This window comes from Heliangelus exortis, chromosome 9, assembly GCF_036169615.1.
Source record: "Heliangelus exortis chromosome 9, bHelExo1.hap1, whole genome shotgun sequence".
NCBI lineage: Eukaryota > Metazoa > Chordata > Aves > Apodiformes > Trochilidae > Heliangelus > Heliangelus exortis.
Window position 1 is genome coordinate 15,334,893 of NC_092430.1, and position 27,893 is coordinate 15,362,785.

The 27,893-nt window shown below is 46.1% G+C and overlaps 1 protein-coding gene across 3 annotated transcripts in view; it reads left to right on the plus strand.

The window, feature by feature from the left end:
• The window catches only part of P3H2 (prolyl 3-hydroxylase 2), an 89,057-nt gene that overhangs the window by 50,334 nt on the left and 10,830 nt on the right, over positions 1-27,893 (plus strand). For all 3 annotated transcript variants that reach the window (XM_071752320.1, XM_071752319.1, XM_071752318.1), the window contains exons 2-5: positions 22,446-22,592; positions 23,238-23,427; positions 26,056-26,187; positions 26,524-26,666. In XM_071752320.1, coding sequence (XP_071608421.1) covers positions 22,446-22,592; positions 23,238-23,427; positions 26,056-26,187; positions 26,524-26,666 — 612 coding nt within the window. The remainder of the gene's footprint in view (positions 1-22,445; positions 22,593-23,237; positions 23,428-26,055; positions 26,188-26,523; positions 26,667-27,893) is intronic.

Below are 27,893 nucleotides of genomic sequence, written 5' to 3' on the forward strand. Positions count from 1 at the left end.
CGTTCCCAAACCCTCCCTGCCCCAGGGAGCCCAGGCTTTGTTTGGCCTGTGGGGCAGGTGGGGTGTGGAGGACCTGGTGTGGGAGAATCAAGGCATCAAAGATTGGCAAAGGCAAAGCTGTTGTTCTGTGTAGCAGCAAGGAGATGTCCTCTGCAGGTTGTTGACTTAAGAGCTAAGAGCCTATGGGTCACACTCTTGAGCCACAATTCATTAATGGGGTTAAATGCTGGCCAAAAGCATGTTCCACTTTAGGCTGAAGAGAGTGCACTGTAATGGCTCTCAGTGGTGGAAAGTGAGGATGTCATTCCTTCAGCACATCAGAGTGGGCGAGAGGACCATCCGGCTCATGCTTCCCAAGGACTTGCTGTAATTTGGAGGAGACCCTTGACAATTTACCAGCAATGCAAAGGCAGGAGCGTGGGAGGATTCCCATGGGGTGGTGAGCAGGAGTTGATAGCTTGTACCTCACAGACCTCCCAATGTGCAAGAGCAAAACTCAAGTATTAAGAGCACTTGAAAGCTGTTGTTTCTGCAGACACCACATTATTCCAGTCCACTTCACCTGTGGCTTCTCCTTTTTGCACCATTTCATTTTCTGCTTGACTGCCATTGAAAGCAATATGCTATTTTGATATTATTAGTAGTAGAAAGGCCTAATCAGACCTTTTCTCTCCCTGACAATATCTGCCCTGCCTGCCTGGGAGCTGATCCAGCCTGCCTGGCTGGTCATGCAGTGAAATTGCCCAAGGACTATAACAGGGACATCCTCCTCTCATTCCTGGTGTTTGTCCCACTTACTAGGCACAGAAGTCTGTGGGAAAAAAGTGAGCCTGACTCTGACATTTCATTGCTCTGAACTGACACCTCCCTCGGTATTTAACTTGGCTATCAAACCTCATCCATGGGCTGAAGATTGGCAAAGAAGGTATTTCGGCAAAGTGTGTGTGGGGTGGACAGGATATAATGGGTTTTCCTGTAGGAAGCATCCTGGATCAGGGACATAAGCACAGGAAGAGGGGGCAGGTTTGCCTCAGTTGTAACTGCTCTGGGATGTGCAACCTCTAGTGACTGTGAACCCCAAAAACAAGGGTCTGTTTTCTCCATCATCTCAGAGCTGGTCTAGGCCTATTCCCATGCCCAAGGCTACTTTCTCCTTGGCTTGCAAGCTCTACCCAAGTGACACATCTCCATGTCCTAGCAGTCCCAATGACAGCTTTCTACATTAAAAATTGGCTGAAAGAATTAAAAGGAGAGGTTCTGTGCTGGAAACCCTGGCTGCTGATGCTTAGAGATGCGATTAATTGTTGTGGTTTATCTTGCTTGTTAAAACAGAAGTTGTATTGGCAAATGCTGGAGTTATAACATCTGAATGATCTGATGCTGGGAGCTGGGGCAGGTGAGGAGATATGGCATTTCCCTGAACAGAACTGAGCTTACTCTGCACACTGTCCAGGGTGGTGTTGAGCTGATGTGACCAAGTCCTGCTGGAAGAGCTCTTCGGGCCTTGGCCACATTTAGGGACCTTCATGAGCCATCCTATCCCGGGTGATGTTTAGAGGTGGCTGTGTCTTTCTTGCAAGGGTTCCCGCAGCAAAGGAGAGGTGAGACCTGGAGGGGAGCAGAGCCACTGGCTAAGCCCTGTCTGCATCTGTGTGCCCATGTACTGTGGGACTGCCAGTCTGGCTAGCATGGAGCTGGCTCTGAGGTCAGTATGTAAGAGGCAGCTGGATTTAGTCTGCCAAATTGTGAGGGAGATTGAGGAAGGTGGCTTTGAAAGGATAGGCAGACCTGGAGCAACCACTTTACCTGTGGTTGTATTTTGAGCCCCCATTGACAGCAGTGGTTGTAAGTCTTGATGTCTTCCTCACCTGAATGTAGATTCAGAATCATTAAGCCTTATATGAAGTGATAGGGGGAAATACTCGGGGTACATTTTGCTTCTTCCATTGCTCTACAGCAGAGGGTCATGAAGGAAACCTGCCCAGCACCAGTGTGGTTAGCAGTACCCTGCAGAGTGTGTTGGTGGTGTTGGTGTGTCTGGACAGTGCATCGGTCACACTCTGTGTGCCAAACAGCAGCATGGGCACAGTCATTGCTCCTCTAGAGTAGGTGGTGAAATGCTGAAAAGGTTCACTTGGGTAGAAGAAAAGGTCTCTTGGCCAGAGCCTGTTTCTGTGTCAGTGCAGCCCCACACTCCGCTCTGACACCTCTAATGCTTTGCACACCATTTCCCCTCTTTCCCTGCTGGACACAGCCAAGGAGAGCTGAGGAGGATTTCCTTTCATTTTGTTTCACCAGCTTTCTAACTTTAGTCTCCCTCTCACTTCCTCGCTCTAAAACTACTACTTTGGCAGGGTCCCGAGTGAGTCATGGCCATGGCCCAGGATCCTGCCTCCCGCTTTGGCCAGCAGTGCTGCGGCTGGTGCAGCACAGACCTGCTGGGGATGCTGGGCTGCACCCACTTGCTGCCGGGGGCATTAACCTGGGGCAGGGGGGAGGCTTTGCAGGTGCAAGTAAATGAATAGGCTTACCAGCAAAAAAAGCTTACTCCTGGCCTTTCCATGAGACTCCTAGGGTGCATGGGTTTTGTTCTTTCTGTTGAAATCTGAGTATGTGCCTCATGCTGAACCCACTGCTGGAAGCAGAAATGCCATTGCAGTTGGCAGTGCTATGAATTCCAAACTTTCCTGGAGATATCCCTCCTGGTTTCTGGCATGGCAAGGACTCCGTGGGCCAGTCCTCAAGGATCTGGCTCCTGTGTCCCACTGCTGAAAGAAAACAGATAAAGTAAATATGCAGACGCTTGGAAAAACAGCCAGGTGGTTGTGTGGGTGAAAATGCCAGTGTCTGCTTCTGATGATAAAGAGAAGGGGAGAATCAGGAAGGAAGAATGTTGTGTTTCTGGTTCATAATGTTAAAAGCAAACAAAAAGCCCCTCTTAAGGATAAAGGAGACGGTCAGAAGTGCTGTAGTGTGCTTCAGACATGCAGAACTTCGTCCACAACCTTGAGGACTTCCAGGCTTCAAACAGTGTGTGTGCTGGCCAGACAACAATGAACCCTTTGAACAGGTTTTGGGTCAATGTACTATTTTCTTGGAGGAGGAAAGGGAAGGGAGGCTGGAATTTGTTCTTGTATCAGCACCCATCTGAGGTGAGCTCCAGATGCCTTCTGTGGATGGCAGTGGGGTTGACTGTGACTCCTCTGCACAGCCTGGTTCCTGAGGGACTGAGATCTCCCAGAGCAGTGGGTCTTCTGTAGAGCCATGTGAAGATTCTCTGCTGTAGCTCTGTAGTTTTGAAGAGAGCTTTTAAAATAATGTGGGAGTCCGTGAAATTATCCTGCTGTGTTGTGTCAGCTGTTGACACAGCAACATGACAGTGTGTCATCACTTATTTCCTGCTCGGGGGATTGTAAAGCCTTCTTGCATGATTTGGGCCCATCTGCTTTCCAAAAGCTCAGCTTTACTGTATCCCTCTCATTCTCATTGTCTTCCTCTTCCAGACTTGGTTGCTGGTGCCTCTCGTCAACGTCATTTATGAGCTCTTGTGGGTGAGGGCATCCTAAAGCCCATAGTTGACTTGAGAATGGGAGAAGTCACCCAACTTCTTGTACATGTTTGGGGCTCCACTGGGCCAGAGAGCCCTGCTCTGACCTGGCTGTTTTGACCACTGTCATCAAACACAAAGTTTAACAACTTTTCCATGGTAGGGCTGGTGAAGAGGGCTACTCTTCTGTCCAATTAAAGAGCATGTAAATCTGGCCTCTTTCCCTGCGTAGCCTGGGACCAGAAATGCTTGCAAGCCTGGTGCCAAGAACACTAGAGAAAAGTGTCCAATGTGGCTTGCAAGGGAGATAGGGCAGTTGCCTTGCAGTCCTGGTTTGAGGCATCCAGGAACAGTGAGCAGACTTCAGCCCATCCCCGAAGGAGAGTTTGAATCTCAAGCTGCAGTGAGCAGAGTCAGACTGTCATACTGTCCTGCTCATGCACCTGGGAAAACCCAGGTGTGCAGCTCCTGAGGAGCTCAGCCGGGGCTCAGGCCCTTCCTCGTGCTTCTCTTTTTTCCAGAGGAGTTAAAAGCTGCTAGTGCTATTGTTGGTCTGGCATAAAATACACACAGGAGTTGCTGGAAAATTGGAGGTCAGTGTTGTCCCTCCTTCCCATCACAAGACAGTGCTTTTGCTGACACCAGTGCCCCATAAATCAGAGGCTTTTCACCTTGCCAGTACAAGGACAGGGCTGTGTGCAGCCGGGACTGAGACATATGGATGGTGTCATGGTAAACTCTTTGGAGAGCTGCTGAAGAAGGAGCTTGGCTCAGGGCTTCTGTCAAGTAGGACGAGGGAGGGAAACTTCTCCAGCTTGTTTGTGGTCTGGCAGCCAGAGAGCTTTCTGCTGCTGTCACTGGAAACCATTTTATTTTTATTTTTAATATTTGCGTCATTCCTGGGATGTTTCTGCTGTGTGCACCCGTGCTGCAGCACAGCAGCATGAGCTGAGCCCACTCTGCCAGACCTTGAGAGCTTGTGGGTACAGCCCAGGGCCCCAAAAGAGGCTGAGCCTTGGGGTACCATGGTTTTCTGGGCTTTGCAATGCTACCAAGAGACCTGTGTCTTGTTTCCTGCTTCGTGAGCTTGCAGAGCATCTTCAGGTTCCCCACATGGGCAGAGGCTCCTGAGCATCTGCCCCCAGGAAGTGCTCCCCAAGAGCAGGAGGGGAAGGGTTGCTGTCATCATAGGAAGCATCTGTAAATAATAACCTGGAGGGCTGAATGCAGTACTGGTGCTGGCTGTTCAGGTCTGGCCTGGCCTCCATTTGCCAAACAGCCAAGTCACTATTTAGGTCATGCAGATTTTATTCTGTGGCACAAATTTATTTTGGATGGGAAGATACACCTGCACTGATGATTTATGTTTTGAATTAGTGTCAACAACGACCAAAACACATTTGTCAAAAGTTCTAACTTCTCCATATTTGTACTTTTTAAAGTTTTGTTTTTTTTTTTTGTTTTTTTTTTTTTTTTTTAACTTTAGAAGTATGCACTGCTTATTTAACAGTAGTCTGGTCTGGGAGCAGATAAATGCTTTTCCAACAGCTTCTTGAAATGAACAGCTGTTGAGTACTAAATCTAACAGAATGACTTTGTGGAAATTAAGTCCAAAGTGATTCTTTTTAAAAGCAAAACCAAAATTAAATGCAATATTATGCTTCGGTGCACATGCCAGGAGGCTGAGTGAATAAATGAGACAATAGACTTGTGGCTTGGTCTCCCCCTGCATATTTACTCCATCAACAGCTAGCTGTGAATTTATGTCTAGAACAGAAATGTTGGAAAGTGGTGCAGTTCCAGCCCTCTGCAGCAATTGAGATGCTCTGGGATGTTGTTATTGGTGCAAGGTGCTGTGTGGGGCCTGGAAACCCAGCATGTTTCCTGCTGTGACCAGAGCACAGGCTTGGGGTTTTTTTGTGAAGCCATATCTATTGGGTAGGCTCTAGGTCTTGTGGATTACTCAGGCTGAGTAAGTGTGCTTTGGATCTTATGTTGCAGATGATTTCCTAAGTGATGGCTTTTTGAAGTTAATACTGAAATAACCCCTGAGCTGTTTCTTAGCTGTTTCTCTGCTGTACCAGAGATGCTGTCTTTGAACTGAGGTGCAAAATGCAGATCGTTTCCACAGGTTGTGGATTTTTGTCAGGAGTCATGGTTTCTGCTCAGGTGTTTGGGGTGAGTCCTACAAGATGTATTTACATCCTGACTACCTCACTGCCTTCTGTGATTTCTGTTTCAGTTTCTGCCCCTCTCGGTTATGGCCCTGAAGCAAATTAAAGGACTTTTGTGAACCAGATGATGGTTAGGATCGTAACTGATGTTTATTAATACAGTAAACAATCATTTCTTTTACAAATCCCTGCACTGAAATATCTGTTTCCTTAAACATTCACTTCTCTGTGCCAGGGAAAATCCAGACTTGGTATCTGACAATGCAAGTGTGACTTGTTCAGCTCTTCTGCTCCAGGCCAAGAAAAGTTAGTGGCATGAAGTCTGCTAGATGGCAAAGTTCCATTGTCTTCATCTACATCATGTGCTGTCCTTGGAGCTGCTTGCAGGTTTTATTAAAAAAAAAACAAAACTAAAAAAAATTGAGGGGTCAGGGATTTGTAAATTGGGTTTTCAACTAAATGGAAACATTTGCAGAAAGCAAGGGTGAATCAACATCTGGCAATTTTCTCAGCCACCAGATTTTTTTTTCTTTCTTGTGGATAAGTGCAAAAAAGAATTTAAGTGAAGTCTCTGTGCACATAAAACTCTCACTGTCGAAGCATGATTGATTAGGGACGCTTGCTATTTCCCTAATTCTCTTACTTAATCTTGGCAACATTTGCCTTTTCCGTCTCAGCTATTTCCACTGGAGATGAAATGTTTCTTTGCGAAGGGGCAGGAGACACCCACCCACATCTCAGGCTTCCCAGACAGACAGACTGCTGTTCCCTATGGATTGTGAGGGGAGCAGGATGCCACCCCTCCCTGCCCATAGCTCAGGGCAGCAAAGCTGTAGTGAGCCTGACCCTGTTTGACTTCTCCTTTCCAAATCTCGATCTCTATAAACAGCCTTTTATGGTATTTGCCTTTCAAAGAGGAACCAGGGTGTGGATGGGAACAGTGACAAAGAGCCACTTATAAGGATTGAGTGAGCTCTTACAGGAGACCGGGACATAATTTTAAGATCAACAGAAAAATCTTGCAATGTCTTTAAGCCCTGAAACATCATCTGAGGTATTTAAATGGTGTCATTCAGCCTGCCAGTGGCCAGAGCCAGGAGGTTCGTGCTCCTGTTTAACAGGTAAACTGAGTCATGGAGATACTTAGTGGCTGGTAGAAGAATTCCCAATAGTCAGAACCCAGACTCCCCTTGTAAGTGCTCAGAAAACACTGGCTTCTGGCAGGAGCATGACTTCAGCCACGTCCTCAGCAAGGGCAAGGAAGCTTCTCATTTTTTGCATACTTGAAAAAGTTTTGCCCCAGACAGCAGGTAACATCTCTCAGCCCTCCAGGCTGACAGCAGAGTTGGGTGGTGGGGCTGCAGCCAGGATGCAGAATATGTGGGTGCTGTGACAGCCTCTGGGATTCCTTCATGACCCTCTGCTGTAGAGCAATGGAAGAAGCAAAATGTACCCCGAGTATTTCCCCCTATCACTTCATATAAGGCTTAATGATTCTGAATCTACATTCAGGTGAGGAAGACATCAAGACTTACAACCACTGCTGTCAATGGGGGCTCAAAATACAACCACAGGTAAAGTGGTTGCTCCAGGTCTGCCTATCCTTTCAAAGCCACCTTCCTCAATCTCCCTCACAATTTGGCAGACTAAATCCAGCTGCCTCTTACATACTGACCTCAGAGCCAGCTCCATGCTAGCCAGACTGGCAGTCCCACAGTACATGGGCACACAGATGCAGACAGGGCTTAGCCAGTGGCTCTGCTCCCCTCCAGGTCTCACCTCTCCTTTGCTGCGGGAACCCTTGCAAGAAAGACACAGCCACCTCTAAACATCACCCGGGATAGGATGGCTCATGAAGGTCCCTAAATGTGGCCAAGGCCCGAAGAGCTCTTCCAGCAAGAAACCCCTTTCAGATGGGATTCTACATACCTGCCAATGAGAGACACCACTGTCCATGTACACGGCCACACAATATTCATGTCCAGCTCCCTGCAGGCCCCGGGCTGCTGTTCATCCCAGAGCTGCTGGCAGGGCTTCTTCTCTGGGGGACTGTCATCCTTCTCTGGAGTGACACTAAACAGCTGCTTTCCCCAGCTCAGGCAGGCAGAGCAAAGCGAAGTAATGGAATAAATATCTGCGTTGTTCCTACAAGTGACACACGCATCCTTTAGGATGTTGCTGCTTCATGCTGAGAAGCTGAGGAGCTTGGAGACCGATGCGTATCATGTGCCCCTGAAGTGAAGCAGGTTGGGGAGGAGGGTGTCTCTATAGGGTTTCCAGTGAGGAGTGTGTGAGGGTGTCAGAAGTTGGACCTAAGCATGTGTATCAGTTTGTCCAGGTTGTGGCTGCCATCCAGCTTGGCTCTATCCACGTCTGTCCATAGTACAAGGCTCTGTGCAGACCAGGCATTTATCTGCTCAGACATAGGTATCGGTGTATTTTGTCTCCGTATTTCTTCCAGCAGTGAACACAAGTCTCCTCTCTGAAGTCCTGTTCTGCAAGCAGCTGTTGCAGATGTCCCTGTTCCTGAGCAGCAGCTCATGTGGGACATGGGGTGAACACTGGGGTTCAACAGCCTCCCTGCCCAAGGACTGAGCTGTACCCTCAAGGCAAAGCACTGTGCTCCCCAAAGTGCAGTCTGACAGACTGAAATGAGAAGATCTGCATTACTGAAGGGCCACCAAAGTTGCTACAAGCATGGCAGAGCTGCAAGGTCAGGACTTAATACATGCCATGGTAAGAGGTGCTTTGCCAAAACACCCTGAGCCTGCAGCATCTTCAGGGAAAGTCCAGGCCAGCATGCCAAGGAAACACAAGCATGTGCTTGTGATCTCTGAGCAGTGTGTGTTATGTACTGTGGGTTGTAAATAAATGGCATCATTAGCAACATGTTTGTGAGAGAAGCCAGGGAGGTTGGTGGTACAGAAGCTCAGCCCTGTTCATTCAGGCTGTTTGGTGCTTCCAGCCTGGTGCCCAGTCACCAAAACTGCAGAGATAAATGGGAAGGGCTGACTCTCATGCTCTGGCCTCTCTTCTGGATTATATCACATCCCAGGAGTGCAGTCTGTGGACTGCTTTTGCCCAGGGGAATTCTGTCTGTGTCTTATTTCCAGCTTTTGGCTGGGAGGAAGAAGAAAGGCTAAGGTAGGAGAGCAACCTGTAGGAGAGCAACCCAGAGTCAGAAATGTGTGATGTGCTGCTAATCAGCCTTCTGCAGAGGACACATCTCTTGGTTGCGCTCATGGAGAGGCTCGTGCCCACTGGGTCACCCCCGTGGCCACACATGCACTGGCCAAACTGGGAGCTGACACTTCTGCTCTTCCACCTCCCATGTGAATGGAAAACAGCATTGCTGGGAGGGCTGACAGCTCTGCTCTGCATTTCCATAGGCTTTTTCCAAAGCCAGGTCAATAGAATTAGTGAGACTGCCTGGAAGACTTGGTCAGAGGAAGCACAAGCCCATGGCGTAAGTCTTCCTTGCCTTTCTTCCCCATGCAGGTTTGCTGCGGGTGGCTCCCATGGGATGCAGCACTGGCACCCACTGCTTGGCTGCACACCAGCACTGGCAGCAGCTCCAGGGCAGCTCCCAGGGTAAAACTGCAGCAGCAGATCTTGTGATTTGGTGCTCCTGGTATTATAACTCCATTACTGTGCATTTGTAAGGGGGGTTTATACACTAATTACCCAACAGGTTGATTTGATGGTGATAGTTTGAGCTCTATTACAAGCAAGTGAATGTAACTCAACAACCTAGCCAGCTCCATGGCACAAAGGAGGGGGCTGAAAGTGCTGCTCTGTGTGCAGTGCATTTGGCAAAGGCTCCTTCATCCCACCACTGGATCAAATGGCCTGATACGAAAATGGAACAGAGGGGGCTTGTTTCACTCCTTTGAGGAATAGTGTTAGGAGCTGATGCCCCTGGGATCTGGTTCTGATTTGCCTTGAGACATTGGACTCCTTACCTACAAGCTGGTGAAAGTGATATCTCTTTGCAGGGGCCTCACAGGGCTCAGCTGAGATTAATAAGGGAGGAAGAAGAGATGGAATAGCTGCGACATTTTACTGATGTTATTAACGATGGAGAGTGAAGCAAGGGCATCTCTGTAAATAATCAGTGCAGTCTGCCTTTTGAGATTTGTCTGCCTTTTTCCTCTCCCCTACCCTCTACTGATCAGAGGAAAGTTTGACTTTTTAGGGGAAGGGCTCAGAAATCAGCATATCTCAGTGTCTGAGGAAAAAGCAGGGCACTTTCCAGCGTAATTAGGTCCAGGCTCTCAGGAAATGAAGGACATCTAGTTGATAAGTGTTTAGTAATGATTACCAAGCTATGGGTAGGGAAAGCTAGCAAAGTGTTTTTATTTCAGAAGCAGCAAATCCAGCTGAGACTTCTGGTGTGTCTCATGTATGGAGGCAATTGCCCAAGTGGTATGTGGCCTCACATGCTGAAGCATGAGCCAACTTTGCCCTGGTGTAACTTCACAGGAGATGCTGGAGCTACACCAGGAGCCTGAGCAGGAACAGAAACTGTCCTTAATGTGTCTCTGGGCTGAGTGTTGGAGGTGTCAGTTTGGAGACTGGTGTTACTCTTCTCTCAAAGGCAGTAAGTAATTCCTATCTAAAATTGGTAACAGTGCTCATCAAAGCTTGGGGAGCAGGAGGGTGGTAAGAGTCACATTCTCAAGGGTAGAATTACATCCTCTCCAAATGAAATACATGTTTCTTCAGTAAAGCTGGATGGAAGGTGGAAGTGCATAGAGGTCATTTCTTCAGTGTGCTTTTGTTTCATGTGTCAACCTCAGCTGCAGCACTCAGAAGCTCTTAAGAAAGATGACCTCTCCTCCAGAATTTGTGGGGTCAGATTTTGCTGAGAACATGTCTGGCAGTTGCTGCACTGTGAAATGAACACAGTCCATCTCAAATCAGCTTACTCATCTTGACCACCAAAGAGAGCACCCTTGAGCACCTGATGTGCTCTTAGTGTCCTGGGTAAGAGGGTGAACTGGAGGCCCCTTCTCCTGCCCTGGTTCATCTGCATTCATTTCAGAAGATGCATTTTTGGAGGGAAAACCCATCCTTGTTTGACTCTGATGGGTCTGAGTTCTAGTATAACAAACATTGAAGAAATATAAGGAAGTTTTCAGTGCTGCTGCAATGGCTCCTACCTTCCAGGCATATTAAGTGAGTGCAAAGATATATTTTGCAGCAACCCTCACATTGTTTGACAACTCTAACATAGCCTAGTGGTTGGTCTTTCACAGTCACACGTCTGCTCTGCTGAAAATAATATACTGATGTCTTAAAAATCTCCCAAATCCCTTATTTATTACAGCTTGTATAACTGTGTTCCAGAAAGGATTACACAGCTCCCCGGAGGATAGGTCCATCAGTGGCTTTTAAGCACATTGGTCCAGAGGCAAATCCTGATTCAGGAAGCCTGTAAGCTGCTGCTTTTGCTCCAGTACCCTGTGTGTCCACCAGAGCCACTGCTGGGTTAAGGTTCCTGGGATATGTGAACCTTTGGCCTGAAGTATCTTGGCAGCAAAAGTACAGGTTGTGCCCCTTGCAAGACCTTTACTCTGTTTCCCAGACCAACTGATGTTATAATGCAGACCTATGGATCTGTTTTCTACTTCCCTCTCTTTCTCTTACAGGCATTGCTTCCTTGCAGAAAGTAAATTCAATGCCTCAATGCTACCCCAGTACTGCTGAAGCTGTCAGATCAGCACAGCAACTTCTTTCCAAAGATGGCACTTTTCTTCAAACTTAGTTTGTTTCCCTTTGTATAGGTCAGTCACTCGCATGGTGAACAGAGCCCACCCCTGATCTGTAGATCTTCAGTCTTTGCAAAATGCTTTTTGAATTGGAATGGTGCCTGATGATTTATTTAATTAAGTTTGCAGTCTAATTTGCCCTAATGTCCCTCACCATCATGATGGTTTCCAAGCATTCATCCCTTGCGAGTCATGATCCATTTTTTTATTACTCGAGCCCTGGAAAAGATATTCCAGAAACATTTCTTCTGAAAAAAACCATGGTAATTAAAACCATTTCCTGGAAAACTTTCAAGGATTTTGTGGAATATATGTGCTATTGAGTCTGTTTGCTCCTTGGGATTTAAAGGTTTGTTTGCTTCTCCCTTTGCTGCCCCATTCTGGCTCAGGGCAGAGGGAGATAACCTCTCTCACAGACAGCTCAGTTCTGTTCGCAGCCAGCCCTCAGGGCTGTGCTCTCTGCTTTTCAAACAAACACTCTGGTGCCAATAAAATAAACTGACCATAGTCACTGCTGGGGTCAGCTGGCACTTTCTGTGTGAGGTGACTTTTCTGTTGCTCCAGGAGAGGACAGGGTTTAAGTAAGCCATTTGACAAAACTATTTACATCAGAAAAAGTCTGCAAAAAAGGAGTGTAATTTTATCACCAGATCAGTGTGGCTTCCTGGCTCTAGGACGGCCATGAGAAATTCATGGATCCTCTCAGAAAGGCGTTTTTTGGGGCACACATAGCTGTTTGGATGATGTTGAGTAACTGCAGACAAGCATATGCATTTTCACAGGAAACTTTGGCTCCCAAAGGGCATTCAGCAGCTCATCATGACTGGCTCTTTTAATAGGTGCTGAGCCATTGCAAAACCCTGGAAAGGGAGGAAAGTTTGTGCTGTAAGAATTGTTTTGTTTGTCTCAGATTTTTTATAAAGTGTTTTAGTAATTATTTCTATAGTGATATCAATGTGGGGACAGCTTGGTTTGGAGTCTGCCCCAGTGCCTGAGGCTCTCAACCAAGGCAGCTCAACAAGCTGCAGTGCCCAGGAGGCTAGAGAAAATTCTTGTATTACTTGTAAAGCAGCAAAACTGCTGCTTTATGGATCTCAGAGAGGAAGGTTACATAAAATCAGGAAAAATGCAGAAGCTGAAAAACTGAGAATATATGACAGTTCTGCTAATTTTAGGTCCAGTGTCTGACCTGTGTTTCTACATTCCTGCAAACATACCAGAGAAATACCATCGATCCTTTCCAGGCAGAAGTAGTGAAGTCCAGAATTTTACCAGAACAGGGTTCTTTGCCTTATTCTTGTAGGCACATGGATGGCATCATCCTGTCAGGCACAGCCCCAAGGCTCTTCACCATTGCTTGTGTAGTATTTGTTAATCAATTCAGACAGAGTAGGACTCTGCCTCCTTGGGAGAAGAGGTTGTGTGTCACTGTTGTTTTAATAAAATCCTTTACTGATAGTAAGTCTTTTGACAGAGATGTGATGCAGCATGCTTTGGCCTTCATTATCTGTAAAATAAACATTGTTAAGCTGGTTTACATGCCAATGACTTTGTGTTCTGGATTATATTTGTGCTGGGATCTTAGACACCAGAAGACTGCCTGCAGAAGTACTGTCCAGTGTTCCACTCCCAAGCACCCCCCATTCCATCCCTGTGTCATCACTTCAGCTCCTTCATTACAGATGGGTTTGCTTTGTTTCTGGCCCAAATCAAATGCCTTTAGGTTCCTGAGGTTGGAAGACTTTGTGTAAATGAAGATTATGTTCCTGTGGCATCCCAGCTTCTGGAGACAGTACCCCATCTGCTGCCTCCTGTGAGGCATCCTTAAAGGATGCACCCCCTGGCCCTTCTAACTGCTTGCCAGGTTTGCTTTGTTCTATTTTTCCCCTAAAAGCATGAGATCAGTTTTAGCTTTAATCACATTGAAGCATGTGTTGAAGCTGGAGCCTTGACCTTCCTCCCTTCATGGGCAAAGGTCTCCCTCTCTCCTTGCTGATGAGGTCAGCAAGATTTTCTGAGACTCTGCAGGGAACCTTCTGCCTCTCTGTCTGTTATCAGTCAATAGATGAAAGCTCTTTATTATTTAACAGGCTGTGGGCCAGAGAGCTCTTGTTGGTGATCCATCAGGAAGAGGCGGTCATAGGTCATATACCGCTTGATTTCATTAGCTTAAAACGCACGGGCTAATCTTTGATATGTTCTCAGGTGTGCAACAACTGGGGCTTCCACAGGGGTGCTACAAGAACAGGAGGAAAGACACGCTTGAGAAAACCTGCACCCTGGGTAGCCTGGCTGGCTTCATAGCCCCCCACACCTTTTAATCACAGAATGTTTAGGTTGGAAGAGATCTCCAAGATCATCCAGTCCAACCTTAGGCTAACGCCATAATATAACTACAGTATATTTATATTATCTATATTTAGTATCTAGCACTGCTTCTTGCCATTAGTCTGTCAGTGCATCACTTCTCCCATGCAACTCGTATCCAAGAGCCACTGGTTTGTCTCTGATTACCTGAGCAAGGAGAACTCTGGAGTGTTGGAGCCTCATGGGTAACTATCTGCACAGATTCCCGAGGGCTGAGTACATTCCAAGAGAAATTATGAGAAGCTCTTACCTAGCTTTCGAATTCTGCTAGCATCCTTAACAATCAAGAAGGATTGCATTTCTGGGCAGATATGGCTTTTGGAGGAGCTGCTCAGAGCCCTCCTATGACCCAGGTCAGGATTCTTTGCACCACTGGCTGTGATGTGGCCACTATGTGTTACAGAGTGGTTGTGTGTTTGCAGATGGAGGGAGGGCGACAACTGGCTGGCAATGGCTGGTAGAAGACACTTGGTTTTGCACTGGGTAGGATGCTGAAACGTGTCCTGCCAGCTCCTGTCTGATCTCAGCTTGTCATGTCCTGGTACAGAGGGAAGAATCCCAACTGAAAGGGGTTTCTTGCCCAGGTTTTAAAACCCCAGTATTAGGGGCTTGGGGTATTTTGGCAGGAGAACCCACCCTGCATATTCCAGCAATTTTTCCTTGTTGAAAATGCTGTTTCACACGCACCTGAGCTGTCATCAGAGCACATTAGGCTGAACTGAGTGTTTACACAGGACAAAATCCAGATCAGAGTGTTTTTCACGATCAATCAGATTGAAGAATCAGTAAACACATTTCTCAATTTTGGCTCCATGGTTGAATCCTGTGATGCCTCAGTGGGCTTGAGATTTATGTGGGGAATGGTCCTTCCTGCTGGGAAGTGCTTTTGCAAGTCACTGGCTGTGAGTAATGCCCTGTTCCTTGCTACACCATGTGTGCACTGAAAGATCTAATGCTCAGCCAGAAACGTGTGAAAATCTTCATTCTTACCTGCCTGTGAACAGTGTAAGAGGAGCATGTCAGAGAGGGAAGAAAGGAAGGAAGTGTCTCAGTCTAATTTGCTTTCTCAATGCAAAATGGCCTTTTCAGGCAGGGGGATGCAGTCTGTTGGATTGCCACAGACACATTTACCCTTATGTAACACGTTGCCAGTGTGGTCCCAGTTAGAGACCTGTTACAAAATCTGATGTTTCAGAATTTGTCCCATGAAGACTACTGAGGTAATTTGTTCATTTTAGTTTTAAGTTTCTGACTATCTGCCACAGTGATATTTTTCCAACTATCACTCCACTTTCAACATCTAGTCAGCTCTTTTGACCATGCACCTACCAATCTTCATATGTTTGTGTACTGAGAAATTGCTTGTTGGAATAAAATTAAAAAAAAAATAAATATCCCCAGATACTCAGTTCCCTTTCTCATGAGAAATTTTCTGTGAGCCAGTTGTCCAAATTTCTTCTGTTTTGGACTTGGGTCTACCCAAGTGACCAGTGAAAAGCAGCAGACAGCGAGGTGTGCTGGGATGGTCTGAGAGGAACCATCCAAAGCACAATGGAAGCTGTCTGCACATTGAAAGTGCAAAAGACCTCTGAAAAGATGCATGTGGAGCCTCCAGGAAGGAGTCGCTGCTGCCCTGTCAGTGTAATAGTGAGGAGCAGGGACCAGCCCTGTTTACCTTGAGCTGGAAGCCAAGGAACTGGTAACCTCTTTGGAGAGCAGGGGATGGTGTCTTAATGCTTCATGTCTTTGCCACTTGGTACCTATTCCCTGCACTTGGCTGAGGCTCTGCCTTGTTTCTGCCATGTGCTGGCCTTGCTCTCTGATTTCAGTGTTTCTGAGGGGTCAGTGGGTGCTCTTGTGGGTTGCAGACAGCTCACGCATCTTTCTGGGAATGTGCAATCCCATCAGCAGAAGGAAAATTTCCTGATTAACTTCCCTGGAAAATTTCTTCCTTCTCTGTTTGCAATAATAAAATAGTTGAGATGAGGTCACTTATTATTTATAGCCATCTCACTACTACTTGCTTCTACTCACCCAGGCAGTAAGCTCTGCATAGTCACAATGAGATTAATCTTTCACGACACTGAACCTTTTATTTCCCTGTGCTTACCAACTCCTCTGCAGAGCCCAGTGCACTAAGCCTTTGATACAACACAGCAGCAGTGGAGCTATGAAAAAGTTTAAAACAACAATATGTGTTCAGCAAACCAGGAGCTGTCTGAAGGATTGAGACTTTGGTTTCTAGGTCAGCTGAATGCTGTGAATTTTTTCTCACAAGCTCCATGCCAGGCTTATGCACTCAGCAATTGATGGAGGTTGTGTGCAGGTAGGTCCAGTCTTGGTGTGGCAAGAACCATTGGGGTTTTGAGTGACCCAACTCATTTTCCAGTGTATAAGCCTTACTTCTCTTCCCCTTCCATAGTTTTAATTCAAACTCTGTCTTACATGCTGAAGAAACCTTGATATACAAAGAGGGTGGATTGTGACAATCACACAGAATTAGTGAAGGTTGCCAGTATCTGATAATATGTTCAATAAAATAGGAACTCATTGTCAAGAATAGTCTGAGGTCTTGGTTACATCATACTCTGTCACCACTGGTCTCAGGCAGCCAAAATAAATATTGCTCTGGCTACATTCTCTCTAAAACCCTCTGACTTCTGCACTTCTTTTATCCTTTAGAAGTTTTAAATGTAGAAGTCATGCTTAGGGACATGGTTTAGGGGTGGACTTGGCAGCACACCAAACAGCATCAGACATACTCCAGTGAGACAGTTTGTTTCCTAACCATGGCAACTTGGTGACAGTGGCCTTACAGGTACAAATTTAATTGCTTTGCATAGATTTTACTGCCTGATGTGTAGTTTGAGAGGTACAACAATGACCATGAACTATTAAGGGAATGTTAACATTTTATTGAATGTTTCATCATGCAGCCCATGTAAGCTGCATAAAAGGATTCCCTCAACTGCTATCAGTGAAAATTGGCATTGTTTGTATAGTGATGCTCAAGATATTCACCCAAGGTCCTTTCTCCAGTTTATGTTTGGTCTTTCTAGTGCTCTGATTAAAACAGCCTTTCTAATCCAAGTTGCTGCTGCAGACTGGAAGTCACAGTCCCATTGAAGTCCAGGCCAGCAGTGTCCCAGATGGGAACGAAACAGCATTTGCAGTTTGCTGAAATTCTTTAAGTTTGCTGCTTCACTATTTTTCCTGTTTTTCTGTGAAATGATCCACTCCAAACATTTGAACCAGGAAAAAGAATATTTTTCAGCATCAAAATGCAGAAGCATTTCAGTGTTGTGATTTCCCCTTCTTGATTCTAGTCACTAGCATGCTAAGATCAAAAGGGACAGGGTGCTCCCAGGTTTCTCTTGGTGTCTGTGTTCTGATTCTGTGTCTCCTCTCTGCCCAAAAACCACAAGGGTCAGTGCAATGCTGCAATGATAGTCAGTAATCTCATTCCAGTGGGGTGAACAAGCAAACCTCGGGGCACATACTAAGGCTGTGATTCTGCACTTGTAATTTTTTCCTTGCTGCTTTTCATTCAGTGATGCTTGTACAAAGATCAAAATCACCTTGTGTTCCATGCTTGTACACACTTATGATTCCCAAATTATTTGCCGTCTAAATAAACAAAACCCTGTGAGAGACATCCTTTAATTTTTATTGTTATTCATTTTAAACAGTGGAAAATCAGGCACGAAGAAAACAAAATGTTTTTTCCAGTGGCTGCATAGTGAGATTGTGACAGGGCCAGGAACTGAAACCAGGTGTCCTGAGTCCCAGCCCAGGCCTTTAACCCTCCCAAAAACCCCCTCCTTCAGAGTGTTCTGGCAAAGGTTTCCCCAGTGTTTCATAATTAATGTCAGTGCTAGTCCCTGAACGTGTCTTATCAGATAGGAATTTGCTTTAATATACACGCATCCTCTTAAAAACTCCTCAAAACTTAACAGCTGTTGGCTTCTTTGTGTTACTTGAATGTTTCTAAGGCAAATATGGGACATGATAAATTGAAAAGTGTTGAATTGAAATGTTCTGCGTTGAGTCCACTTACCAAAATCCAAAGGTCATCTCTGCTGTGAGGAGCCAGCAGGACTAGACACAGTATGAACCTTGATTCAAGGATGGGAAAGGGATTTTCTATTGTGTCTAGAAATCAGACTCATCCTTTCTCACAGGGGTGGATTTTATCCGGGAAGAACTGCTGTCCTCATCCTAGGATCTGTGACAGTTTTTTGACAGCTTTCTGAAAAGGAGCTAGAACCAAAGGAAAAATGAGCATCCCACAACCAACTATTTCAGCTTGGGTCTCAAGGGACCAGTTCCCTGGCCAAGATGTATTTAGTCCCTTTAGAATCTGCTCAGGCAGGATGCAGTCTGTGAATAGAAATCTGTGGTGCACTCTGGAAGAATGCAATTCTCCTGAGTCACTGAAATAGTAGCTTAATAGCAGTCCCCAGGATCAGATCAGCAGCTTGGATGTCTCTAACAAACCTCTTGCCCCACCTTGATCTATTTAATTACCAGATGCAGTGCCAGCGTGACTTGAAAATTGCCATCATGAGATGCTCTGGTAGCTCCTTTATCCTATGTCAATCAGATGCTTCTCAGCTGCTATGAGCTTTTCCAGGATGGGATTATGTTGAGATGAGCTTTTTCAGGATGGGATGTATATTTCTGAATAGAAATGTTGTCAAGAATAAAAAGTTCTTAGAGTCAATTTGCTCGCCTGCTGAAAGCCAAAGGATTATGCTGGAGTGTGGGTCCTTAGGACAACTCCAAGCAAAGGACTGGAATAGATCTTGTTTTTGCAGTAAAACTGGCTTCCCTGCATATGTTGTCAGCACAAAGCTAATCTTGAAAATCTTCAGAAGTTTACACAAGGCAAAATTTTTGTGTTTCTGTGGGCACTGGAGCACAGCAGTGCTTTGGTGTTCAAAGGGCAGATCTGGGGAGCCAGCTGAGATGCTGTCTGACTGGAGCTTTCATCTTCCTTTCAGGGGTATTCATGCGTGCTGTCCTGGTTTGGGCCAGGATAGAGGTGATTTTCTGTCTTGTACTTTTGCTTTTAGCTAAGTCTCTTGTAAGTAGTTGCACTTGCTGAAATTAAGAGCAAGTTTCTCAGACAGTGTGTGTTTCTAGGACTGATAACACTTGATGTTTATAGTTACTGCTAGAGACTGGTATGCAGAGCCAAGGACACTGCTCAGCTCTGAAGAAAACATAAAGAGGTCCCACCTGCATCCCTCCTTTGGGGAGGAACAGACAAGATAGATGCCAGAATTGACCAAACAGAGTATTCCATCCCATATACGTCATCCTCAGTATAAATTTGAGGGATCACGAGGGCCAAGCCAGATTTCCTGCTTCCAGCTTCCGGCTGCCTGCCTTTCCTGCTTCCATTCCTTCACCCCGGCATCCTGGAAGGATCCCGTCTGTTTGCCTGCCTGTGCTCCTGATCCGTGCCAGCCCTTATCTGTGTGTTCCTGCCTCCAGTTCCCGACTGCTGCCGACTCCAGGAGTCCAGCCTGGACTTTCCCAGAGCTGCCCTGCAGCCTCGGTGGTGACGTGAGAGCTATTGGGGGAAAGGGGGGAGGAATGTGGTATCCATTTTCTTGTATATTTGTATATATTTATTAATTTTTCCTATTTATCATTACTGTTTCATTAAAGTTGTGTAGTTTAGTTTCCAACCCATAAGTCTCTCTCCCTTATTCTCTCTCCTTTCTTATAAGGGAGGAGAGAGAGATTAATAGAGAGCGTCTGTTACTCGGTTTAATCGCCGGGCCAGTGTTAAACCGTGACACGTGCTCCTTCAGCCAGCTCTGCCCTGGCCTTTCTGGGACCTGGACAAGCAGTTTTGGCTGTGCTGGAGCAGCAGAGCAGCAGAGGGGGTTTAGATGAGCCCCCCTGGTGTGAGTGTGGCCTGTGGCAGTGGCTGGGCTCTTCCTCTAAAAGGTCTTCTTGTATCTGGACACTTGTTTTCAAAACATCTCTATGCCCCAGCAAGCAACAGGAGAGTGTGCCTGGAACAGCTTGTCTGGTATGAAAGTGCCAGTTTCACAAATCCCCTGGTAGATTTAGGTGCCTGCTCCCATTCAATGTCACCCTGTCAGAATCACCCAGGCATCTGTGACAAGCTCAGCCATTGATTTCCAACAGCTGTGATGTCTCCAGTTGCCACCAGCTTGGCTTGTGGTAGCTCCCTTGTGTGCTCTGCAGACTGTTTGCACTTGTCTTAATCTAAACAGCCCAGATGAAAGCAATGGGTGCTTCTCTGGGGGATTTTCTGCATGCCAGGACACTTGGAACATGCCCCACTGTGCTCTGCATCATCCCCACCTCCATCCCCTTGAAGTCGGACTCCCAATCACTGTCATCTCTTTCTCTCTCCCTTTCCCTCTCTTTCCCTCCCTCTCCTTTCTTTTAAATGCAAAAATTGTTTTCAACACCTTGCTGCACTTTCTAATTCCACCTTGTTTTGAGGAAAAGCAAACAGAAACGTGTTACAGAAATTTTGCAATATTTGCCACTTGGAAATTGTGTTTGAGAGTGGATATTAAAAAGGGCATTGGCTGCTCCCTTTGCAGCCAACAACACACCCTTAGGGAAGGTTAACTTGCAAAAATAATGCATGGATTTGTATTTTCCTCAGTCTTGCCAAGCTTTACAGGCAGTGGGAAAGGAGGCATCATTCTGCCAATTAAACAACTGAGGTGTTTTATTAATGCTGGCAGACAGTTCCACTTTCCAAATAGGAGCAGATTTGCCAAGTGATTTGGTAGGGCTCAGTGCTTCCAGGGGGACTTTTTTTGTCCAGCCAAATCATACCTGTCACTTGCCCTACTCCTATTCCTGCTCAGAGCAGTGTTCAGGATAAAAAAGGACTTTTTGCCATGTTCTTGTGGCAGCTGAGCACCCAGAACAAACCCACCTTTAGTATTTCAACCCAACACTTTCATGAGACACAAATGCAAAATTGCCATATGATATACATAAGCAGGGACATCCTGCTTGGTTCAACAGGAGTTCACATTTTAGCAGATGTATACTTTAATTTTAAAGATGGCTGCAAACACTTCTGTGGAGGTAACAATCAACAACCAACCTGCTGCTGAGGTGGCTGCTCAGACAATTGACAGTTCAGCCACATCTCTGAAGATAATAATGTTGAAACTATTATTATGCCTGGCTGGTGATGAGTGTTTATATGCACTCTTGGAGCCCTTGAGAAATGCAGGTTACCAGGCAGTTCATGGGGGCTCACTGAAAGTGGTTTTAGGTGTTTCTCGTGGCTTGGCTGAAAGGCAAGTTACAGTTGGTGCTCATTAAGTGCATTATTAGTTATTAATTGGGTACTAAGGAGCCCTGAAGCTGCTTTTGTCTCCTGGGAAGGAGAAGGGCAGCTGTAGCCTCACCTTGCCTGGCCTCTCTGTCCTGCTGCAGGCACAGGGTAACACAGTGTGGAGCTCATGCTTCTCTGCAGGTCTTTTTTCCAGTTCTTATCATTTTGCTGGTCAGGCTGTCTGGTTGGTGGGTATGTGTGCAGGTTTCTGCAGGTGAGCTGCTGTACCATGATGGCAGCATAGCCCAGGTGTGCCTGCACTTGCTCCAGTGCCTCAGGAGGAGCCTAGCAGCAATGACACAAGGTTGGGTCTGTGTTTTGCTGTGAAGGAGGGCACTCAGACACAGCCTTGCCAGGGCTAGCATTAGCTTAGTCCTGGTTAACAAGCTTGGCTGAGCCTGCTCAACTTGCAGACCTACCCCAGGGGCCTGGCTCTGTACTTTGCTGGGACTCAGTGGTGTTGGCTTTCTTTTAGGAGCAAATGGAAGCCATGGAAGCAGCCTCTTTCCAGCTAGATCATGCAGATGTTTCACTTGAACATCTGTCCTGCTCCCAGCAGCTGCTGTGGGTGTGTTTAGCACTAGCATTTCTGCTTGTTTACGAGGCTTTCCCCAGGGTGAAACTAATGTCTGGTCTCAGTTCTGAATCTCTAAATGCAAAGTAACTTGATATACCAAGATAGATAAACTCCTCTTCATGTCTCTGCCACTATCAGCAGAGTCTGGCCTTTTGCAGCTATTACATAGATGAGCTTAACAAATGATCCTCCCCAGTCCCCATTTACAAGCAGAAGCCCTTAGCTTGGCCATGGCTCAGCTTCAGGAGGCTCCTGCTCCTCCTCAGCAGCTTCTTCCCCTGCTCTCTCCATCTCATATCATATCTCATATCTCATGAAAGCATCTCTCCACCTGGGGCTGTACAGGGGGTTGGAGTAGGTGAATTCAGTGGATGTGTAGCTGGAAAATAGGCTTGACCCCATTACTGATAGACCCTGTTGCAGAAAGATAAGTGACCTGGCTGGCTCTCAGGAACTCCAGCTCTTCCAATTTCCCTTCCACCGGACTTTCCTCCCATTTCATATGTTTTCTTAGGCTCTGCATTCAGGTTTTCCTTGGGTATCCATCATCCAGTGCAGTCAAAAGGATGTCAGAGGTTTAGGTGTCAGAGGGTGCAGCATAAGCTGTTGTATTTACCCTTCTATATCACTAACTCGTGTGGTCTTTCTTATCTTGTTACAGCTGAACAAGTTGGAGGAGGCAGCAAATGCAGCCCACACCTTCTTCATGGCAAATCCTGAGCACATGGAGATACAGCAGGACATTGAGAACTACAAGACCACAGCAGGGAAGGTCAGCTTGATTGATCGGGAGGCCAGGCAGCACATGGTGAGTCTGAGCTACGACCTCATCATGGTCCCTCTCTCTGGGGGACTCTGGCACCATGCCTGTGAATGGTGGCACTTATGGACACATCTTGGCATGCGTGTGTTTCTTTCAAGTTGGGTTGTCCCACCTTGGCAGAGTGGCTGTGCTGGTGAGGCTTCAGGGCGGCAGGCAGGAGAGCAACAGCTCTCAACACAAATGCCAGGGCCACCCCCAACTTTGGTTTCAAAAGACACAAGGAAGCAGGAGTGGTCATTTAGTACAATCTAAGGAGGATCTAATCCAGATCTGCCTGGGTCAAGTGCCGTCTTTTCCCTCAGCATTTGGTGTAGTTGTTGCATAGAAGAACTAAAGCAAATCCAAGGAGTGGTTTTTCACATAATGCATAATCCAGCAGTGGTGGTACTATGGATGCCCTAATTATGGACGAGTTAAGAAAAGCATTTAGGCAGGTTTGTGAGGTTTCACTGGTCCAAAAGCCCACTGATGTCTTAAACATGGTTTGATACGATTGCTTAGCCCAGGTAGGAACTCAAGATAATTCTGTCCCTGATCAGTTTGTACCTTCTTTTGAGAGTCACCTGGATCTGAGAAGGGCAGGATGCATAGCCCACTCATGGTCTTGTCTTCTGCCTACATACATTGCAGGAAGACTACAGTGCTGGAGTAAAGCACTATGACAAAGAGGAGTATGAGCTAGCCATTGACTTCTTGGAACGTGCATTGAAAGGGTACTACTCAGAGGATGAAGACTGCCAGGTCATGTGTGAGGGACCACAGAAATTTGAGGAGCACGAATACCTGGAATATAAGGCTGGCCTCTATGAAGCTATTGCAGGTGAGATCTTTTTGCATCTTTAGGATTTTTGTCTTTGTCCCCACAATGTCTTTAACTACGGGGTTTGGGCTTTTAAGAACAGAAGATGCAAATTCAGAACACAGGGAGCTAGAACATCTCATTTTCATTCTGAATAGAAACTGGGCTGGAAGAATTGCATTTCCAGATGTGTGTAGCATTTGCAGCATTTCTGGAAGCCTAGGTGCTTTAACACAAGCTGCCTCAGTTTCCTTCTGTAAACAGCCTCATACCTCACTGGACTCTAGATATAGCTGTCCCCTGCTTGTATTTTCCCTGCAAAATCCTGCTTGGCCACACTCCACACAGCCAGGAAAATTGCCAAAAAGGCTCAGACCACAGATTTCCTCCCCATTCAAAGGAATGGATTTGTCATTAGTGGAGGCCCACCTAAGTATGGTCTTGACTGAAATCTCTGGGGAGAGTCGGACATTGCTATGTGATCTTTAGATTTGCATGTGTGGCTCTGAGCCAGAGAGAATTAAAATGGTTCATTCTTATTAGAAATGAGATGAAATTTGACTAGTTGTAAGGAAAAGAAGATCAATAAAATTTTATTTGGTGACAGAAATCTTATTTATGTGCCCATGGCTTTGGAGTTGCATCAAGCTCTGGAGTTCTGCTTCTTGTGTGGAAAATACTCAGATGCAGACTATTTTTTGCTTTTGCATAATTCTGTTTGTGCTGAGGCAGGAAATCTAATTGAAACAGCCAAAATGAGAAGCCACCAACATACCAGATGGGGAGCTGGGTTTATTTGTCAATACAAAAAATATGAGAAGCATTGGAAGGGCTGACTTGGTACCAGTGTAACTCACAGCTGATCATGCCTGCTTTTAAAGCCATGACCAGGACAGCAAGGGTCATATCAAGCCCTCCAAGAAAGCAGCCTTCAGTGGAAAAGGAAACCCACCTTCTTTTTCACCAAAAGCTGTTGCTCATTTTATAGGCTTTGGTCTCTGTTAAACTGTTTCTGTGCTGTGCAAGTCGAGTGCAGCCCCAGAGAGCAGAGCAGGTGCTTCTGTGTTGGACCATGCAGAGCATAGGTATAGTCATGGTATGGTGGTCCTCAACCCAGCACATCACCTGGGAGTGAGGGCAAGCCAGATGCTGCCATTCAGGCACCCCAAAAAACAGGAAAGTGAGGGCAGATGGAGGGAAATGAGATACATGGTGCAACTGCTTTGCCATAGGAGACAGACTGGTTCTTTACAGGACATCACAATCCAGTGTTTACCCTTCAGACCAGGGCTCTCAGTCCTAGATGTTTCAGCAGGCAGTGGGAACACTAATACAGCAGGAAAAGAGACTTTAAGTTCCTTCAAAACTGATTTCTCTTTTCAGTGCCAAGGTGATTTGTTGTGCTGCTGCATGGGGCTGAAACACTCTCACCTCCCCACCCCAGGGACAGATGCATTCGGTGCACTGATTCCCAGCTGAATAGGCTACATAGTTTTTTTGGCATCTTCACAGTACCAAGAAAAACCAGTGCTTCTCAGTGATGGATTCTTCTAGGTCTAGGATGTCTAAATAGGTTTAGATTACAAAAAATTATTTACATCCTTTTCCATCTTATTTTCCTTAATGAAATACCCTGGATGTGTGTAGCAAATCAGATAACTATTCAGACTACCTGCCCAGAGCAAATGGGGACTGTTTTAAGTTTCCACTTGATTTAATTGCAAAATCCTCAGGCTGCTTTTTTGGCAGCTCCAAAAAATGCTTTGGTAGCTGATCACATGGGTTTTTTTCAAGTCTATGTTTATTTCTTAAAGTTTTTAATGGTGTACAGAGGCCGAACAAGCAAGGTAAATTTGTAAGTACATTGCAGCAAAGACTCCATACTGGAATTGTATCAGCTTTGGATTAAAAATTGTACAGCTGATACAATGCCTATAATTTAGACTCCCCCCAGTTAAGAAACCTTGCTAACAGCAAATGTTTACCATGTGCTTCCCTTTTTCTGGGAAAATCTTTTCAGAAGCCACAAACACAGGGATTTTGCAGCCAATATTTGTACCTCAGACCTTTCAGACTCATGGTGCAGGCATCTCTCTCTGCTATGCTTGAGAAGCTGCTCCAACCCCTCTTACCTAAACCTCCCTGTGCCCTTGGGAGCTTTTTTTCAGCAGAAAGAAAAAGATTAAAGATGAGCTGAAGTGTGGGAGTGTGGAGGTGTATTTCTCGTGGAAGCACATGTGGCCACCCTGTCTTCACATCTCCCCTTGCTTTGTAGCTTTCCTTTCCTTTGATTTGGCTCTGGGGGTTGAAGAGCTGCCTGCAGGCTGCACGTCCCTCTGTCCCTGTGCCCATCGCCTTTCCTGGGCAGAAGCAGCAGCTCTCGACACACAAAGGAGATGCTCAAGCTCCCCCTACAGTTAGCAGAAAGAGAAAGCCGTTTCTCAAAGGGGATAAAAATGTGACTGCAATTCTCAGTCGGCTTTGGGAAGGATCCTGAGCCCTTTCTCTGGGTATGCAGTAGCCTGCTGGACCAGAGCAGCATGAGTTTCACATCCTTCATCTGGGGAGATTTAATCTTCGTCTGTCTTTGCCTCAGCACCATCATCATCCTTCCCAGTTCAGACTGTCTTTTCCTTCTTTTCTTGACAGATCACTACATGCAAGTCCTGGCCTGCAAACACGACTGTGTCCGAGAACTCGCCACACGTTCAGGCCGGATCTCACCCATTGAAAATTTCCTTCCCCTCCATTATGACTATTTGCAGTTTGCCTATTACAGAGGTACAGGCTGTCTTTCTGTTCTTCGTAGGACTTGCTGAGTTGTGTTACATTTTGTACAAGTTTGAATTGCTTCATGTGGAAATCAGGGTATTTCCCCATGATATCTGTGCTACAGTGATGCAGTGACATGGTCTGAAAGAGTCAGGAAGCAAAGGATGTTGGAAATTGGCTCTTCAAAAGTATTTGCCTTTCAGGGTGACTGAAATACAATTATGTAATTTTGTAATAGTATTCAAAATCATTAGTCAGAATTTAAAAGCCCAACATTTAGCTTAAACATTGCTATTCTCTAAATAAATCACCGCCCACCCTCACAACTGTTGTGTTGCCTCCCAGTTGGTGACTATGTAAAAGCCCTGGAGTGTGCCAAGTCCTACCTCCTCTTCCACCCAGATGATGAAGATGTCTTGGAGAATGCAGGTTATTATGAGGGCCTCTTGGAAGGTATGATGGATCCAGACAGCATCAAGCCCAGAAAGGTGAGAGTGTCACTTAAGAGCCCTTGGTTGGAGGCTTTAACAAAAGCATTATCTGAAAACAAAAGCAGCTTGACAGCTCTCCCACAGTGGGAACACTTTGAAATCAGATGTGGAGATGCTGGACCAACTGGTGATGCTAATTGTCAGTGTGCAAGTCCAGAGTTACTGGTGTGGGGGAGGAGCTGGAAGGCAGGATCTGCTTTAAATGGGGACTTAGCACAGCCCAAGCAAGGGCCAGGAGGGTGATGACTGAGTACCTCAACAAAGTAAACCCTCCTCTCATCCAGTGCTCTGGAGGAGATGGGGAGGAGGAATGCAATGAAGTGCTGAGCAGAGGGAAATCTCTGTTAGGAGAGGGCTGAGAAATATTTTCCCAAGGGAAGGTTGGGATGTCAGCCTTACTCTTGAGTAACTGAGCTGGGAGTTCATTGTTCAGCTTGTTCTGCAGGGAGCAGATTTGCTATCACAGGGTTAGGCTGGGGTCATACAATCAAACATTGTGGGACAACCATCAGCAGGACAGACTCCCTCTCCAGTCCAGGCAGCCTTTTTCTGCAGTCCTGGGGCTACCTTTCTTATGATGTAGAAGATCCTTCCTTCCCATCACAGCCTTGCTGAGGCTCATTCCCCTTGTGCAACAAGCATAAGGGTAGGCAGGAATTAGATTTTTCCATTCCCTTGGGAATTCCATGCTTTCCAGGAAAAATCAAGGTGAACTTGGTGAAATACTACAAAAGAAAAGGGGAATTACAAAAAAGGAAAACAAGAGCAAGCAGTATTTCTCCTCACAAAGTGAATCTAGGAAAGAAACTAAAGTTGACAAAAACATTTCATTGTTTCCAATGTTTTGAAGTTTTCAGTAAAAAAATAATTTTTTTTTGCTTTGCAGAGTAATTTTCTGGGAGAAATCCCAGTGTTTTGTTTACAAGGTTTTCATTAAAAAAAAAAAAAAAAAAAAAAGCCCTCTAATGGATGATTTCCAGCTGGCCATGTTTTATGGTCCCTCTCCCCACACCCTCAGTGCATCCCAGGCTTTGATGCTGCAGCCCATGCACCACTGGGCCACAGAACCCACATTGCTGGTGTGGAACTGAGGCACAGTCCATCCAGGGTCCCTGCTTCTCCTAAACCTGCCTCTTGGTCTGCAGCTGGGACTTCTCTGGCCGGCCTCTTCCCCCTTTATGTAGAGGCTTCTCAAGATGCTCAGCACTCTCTGCCTGCTATGGA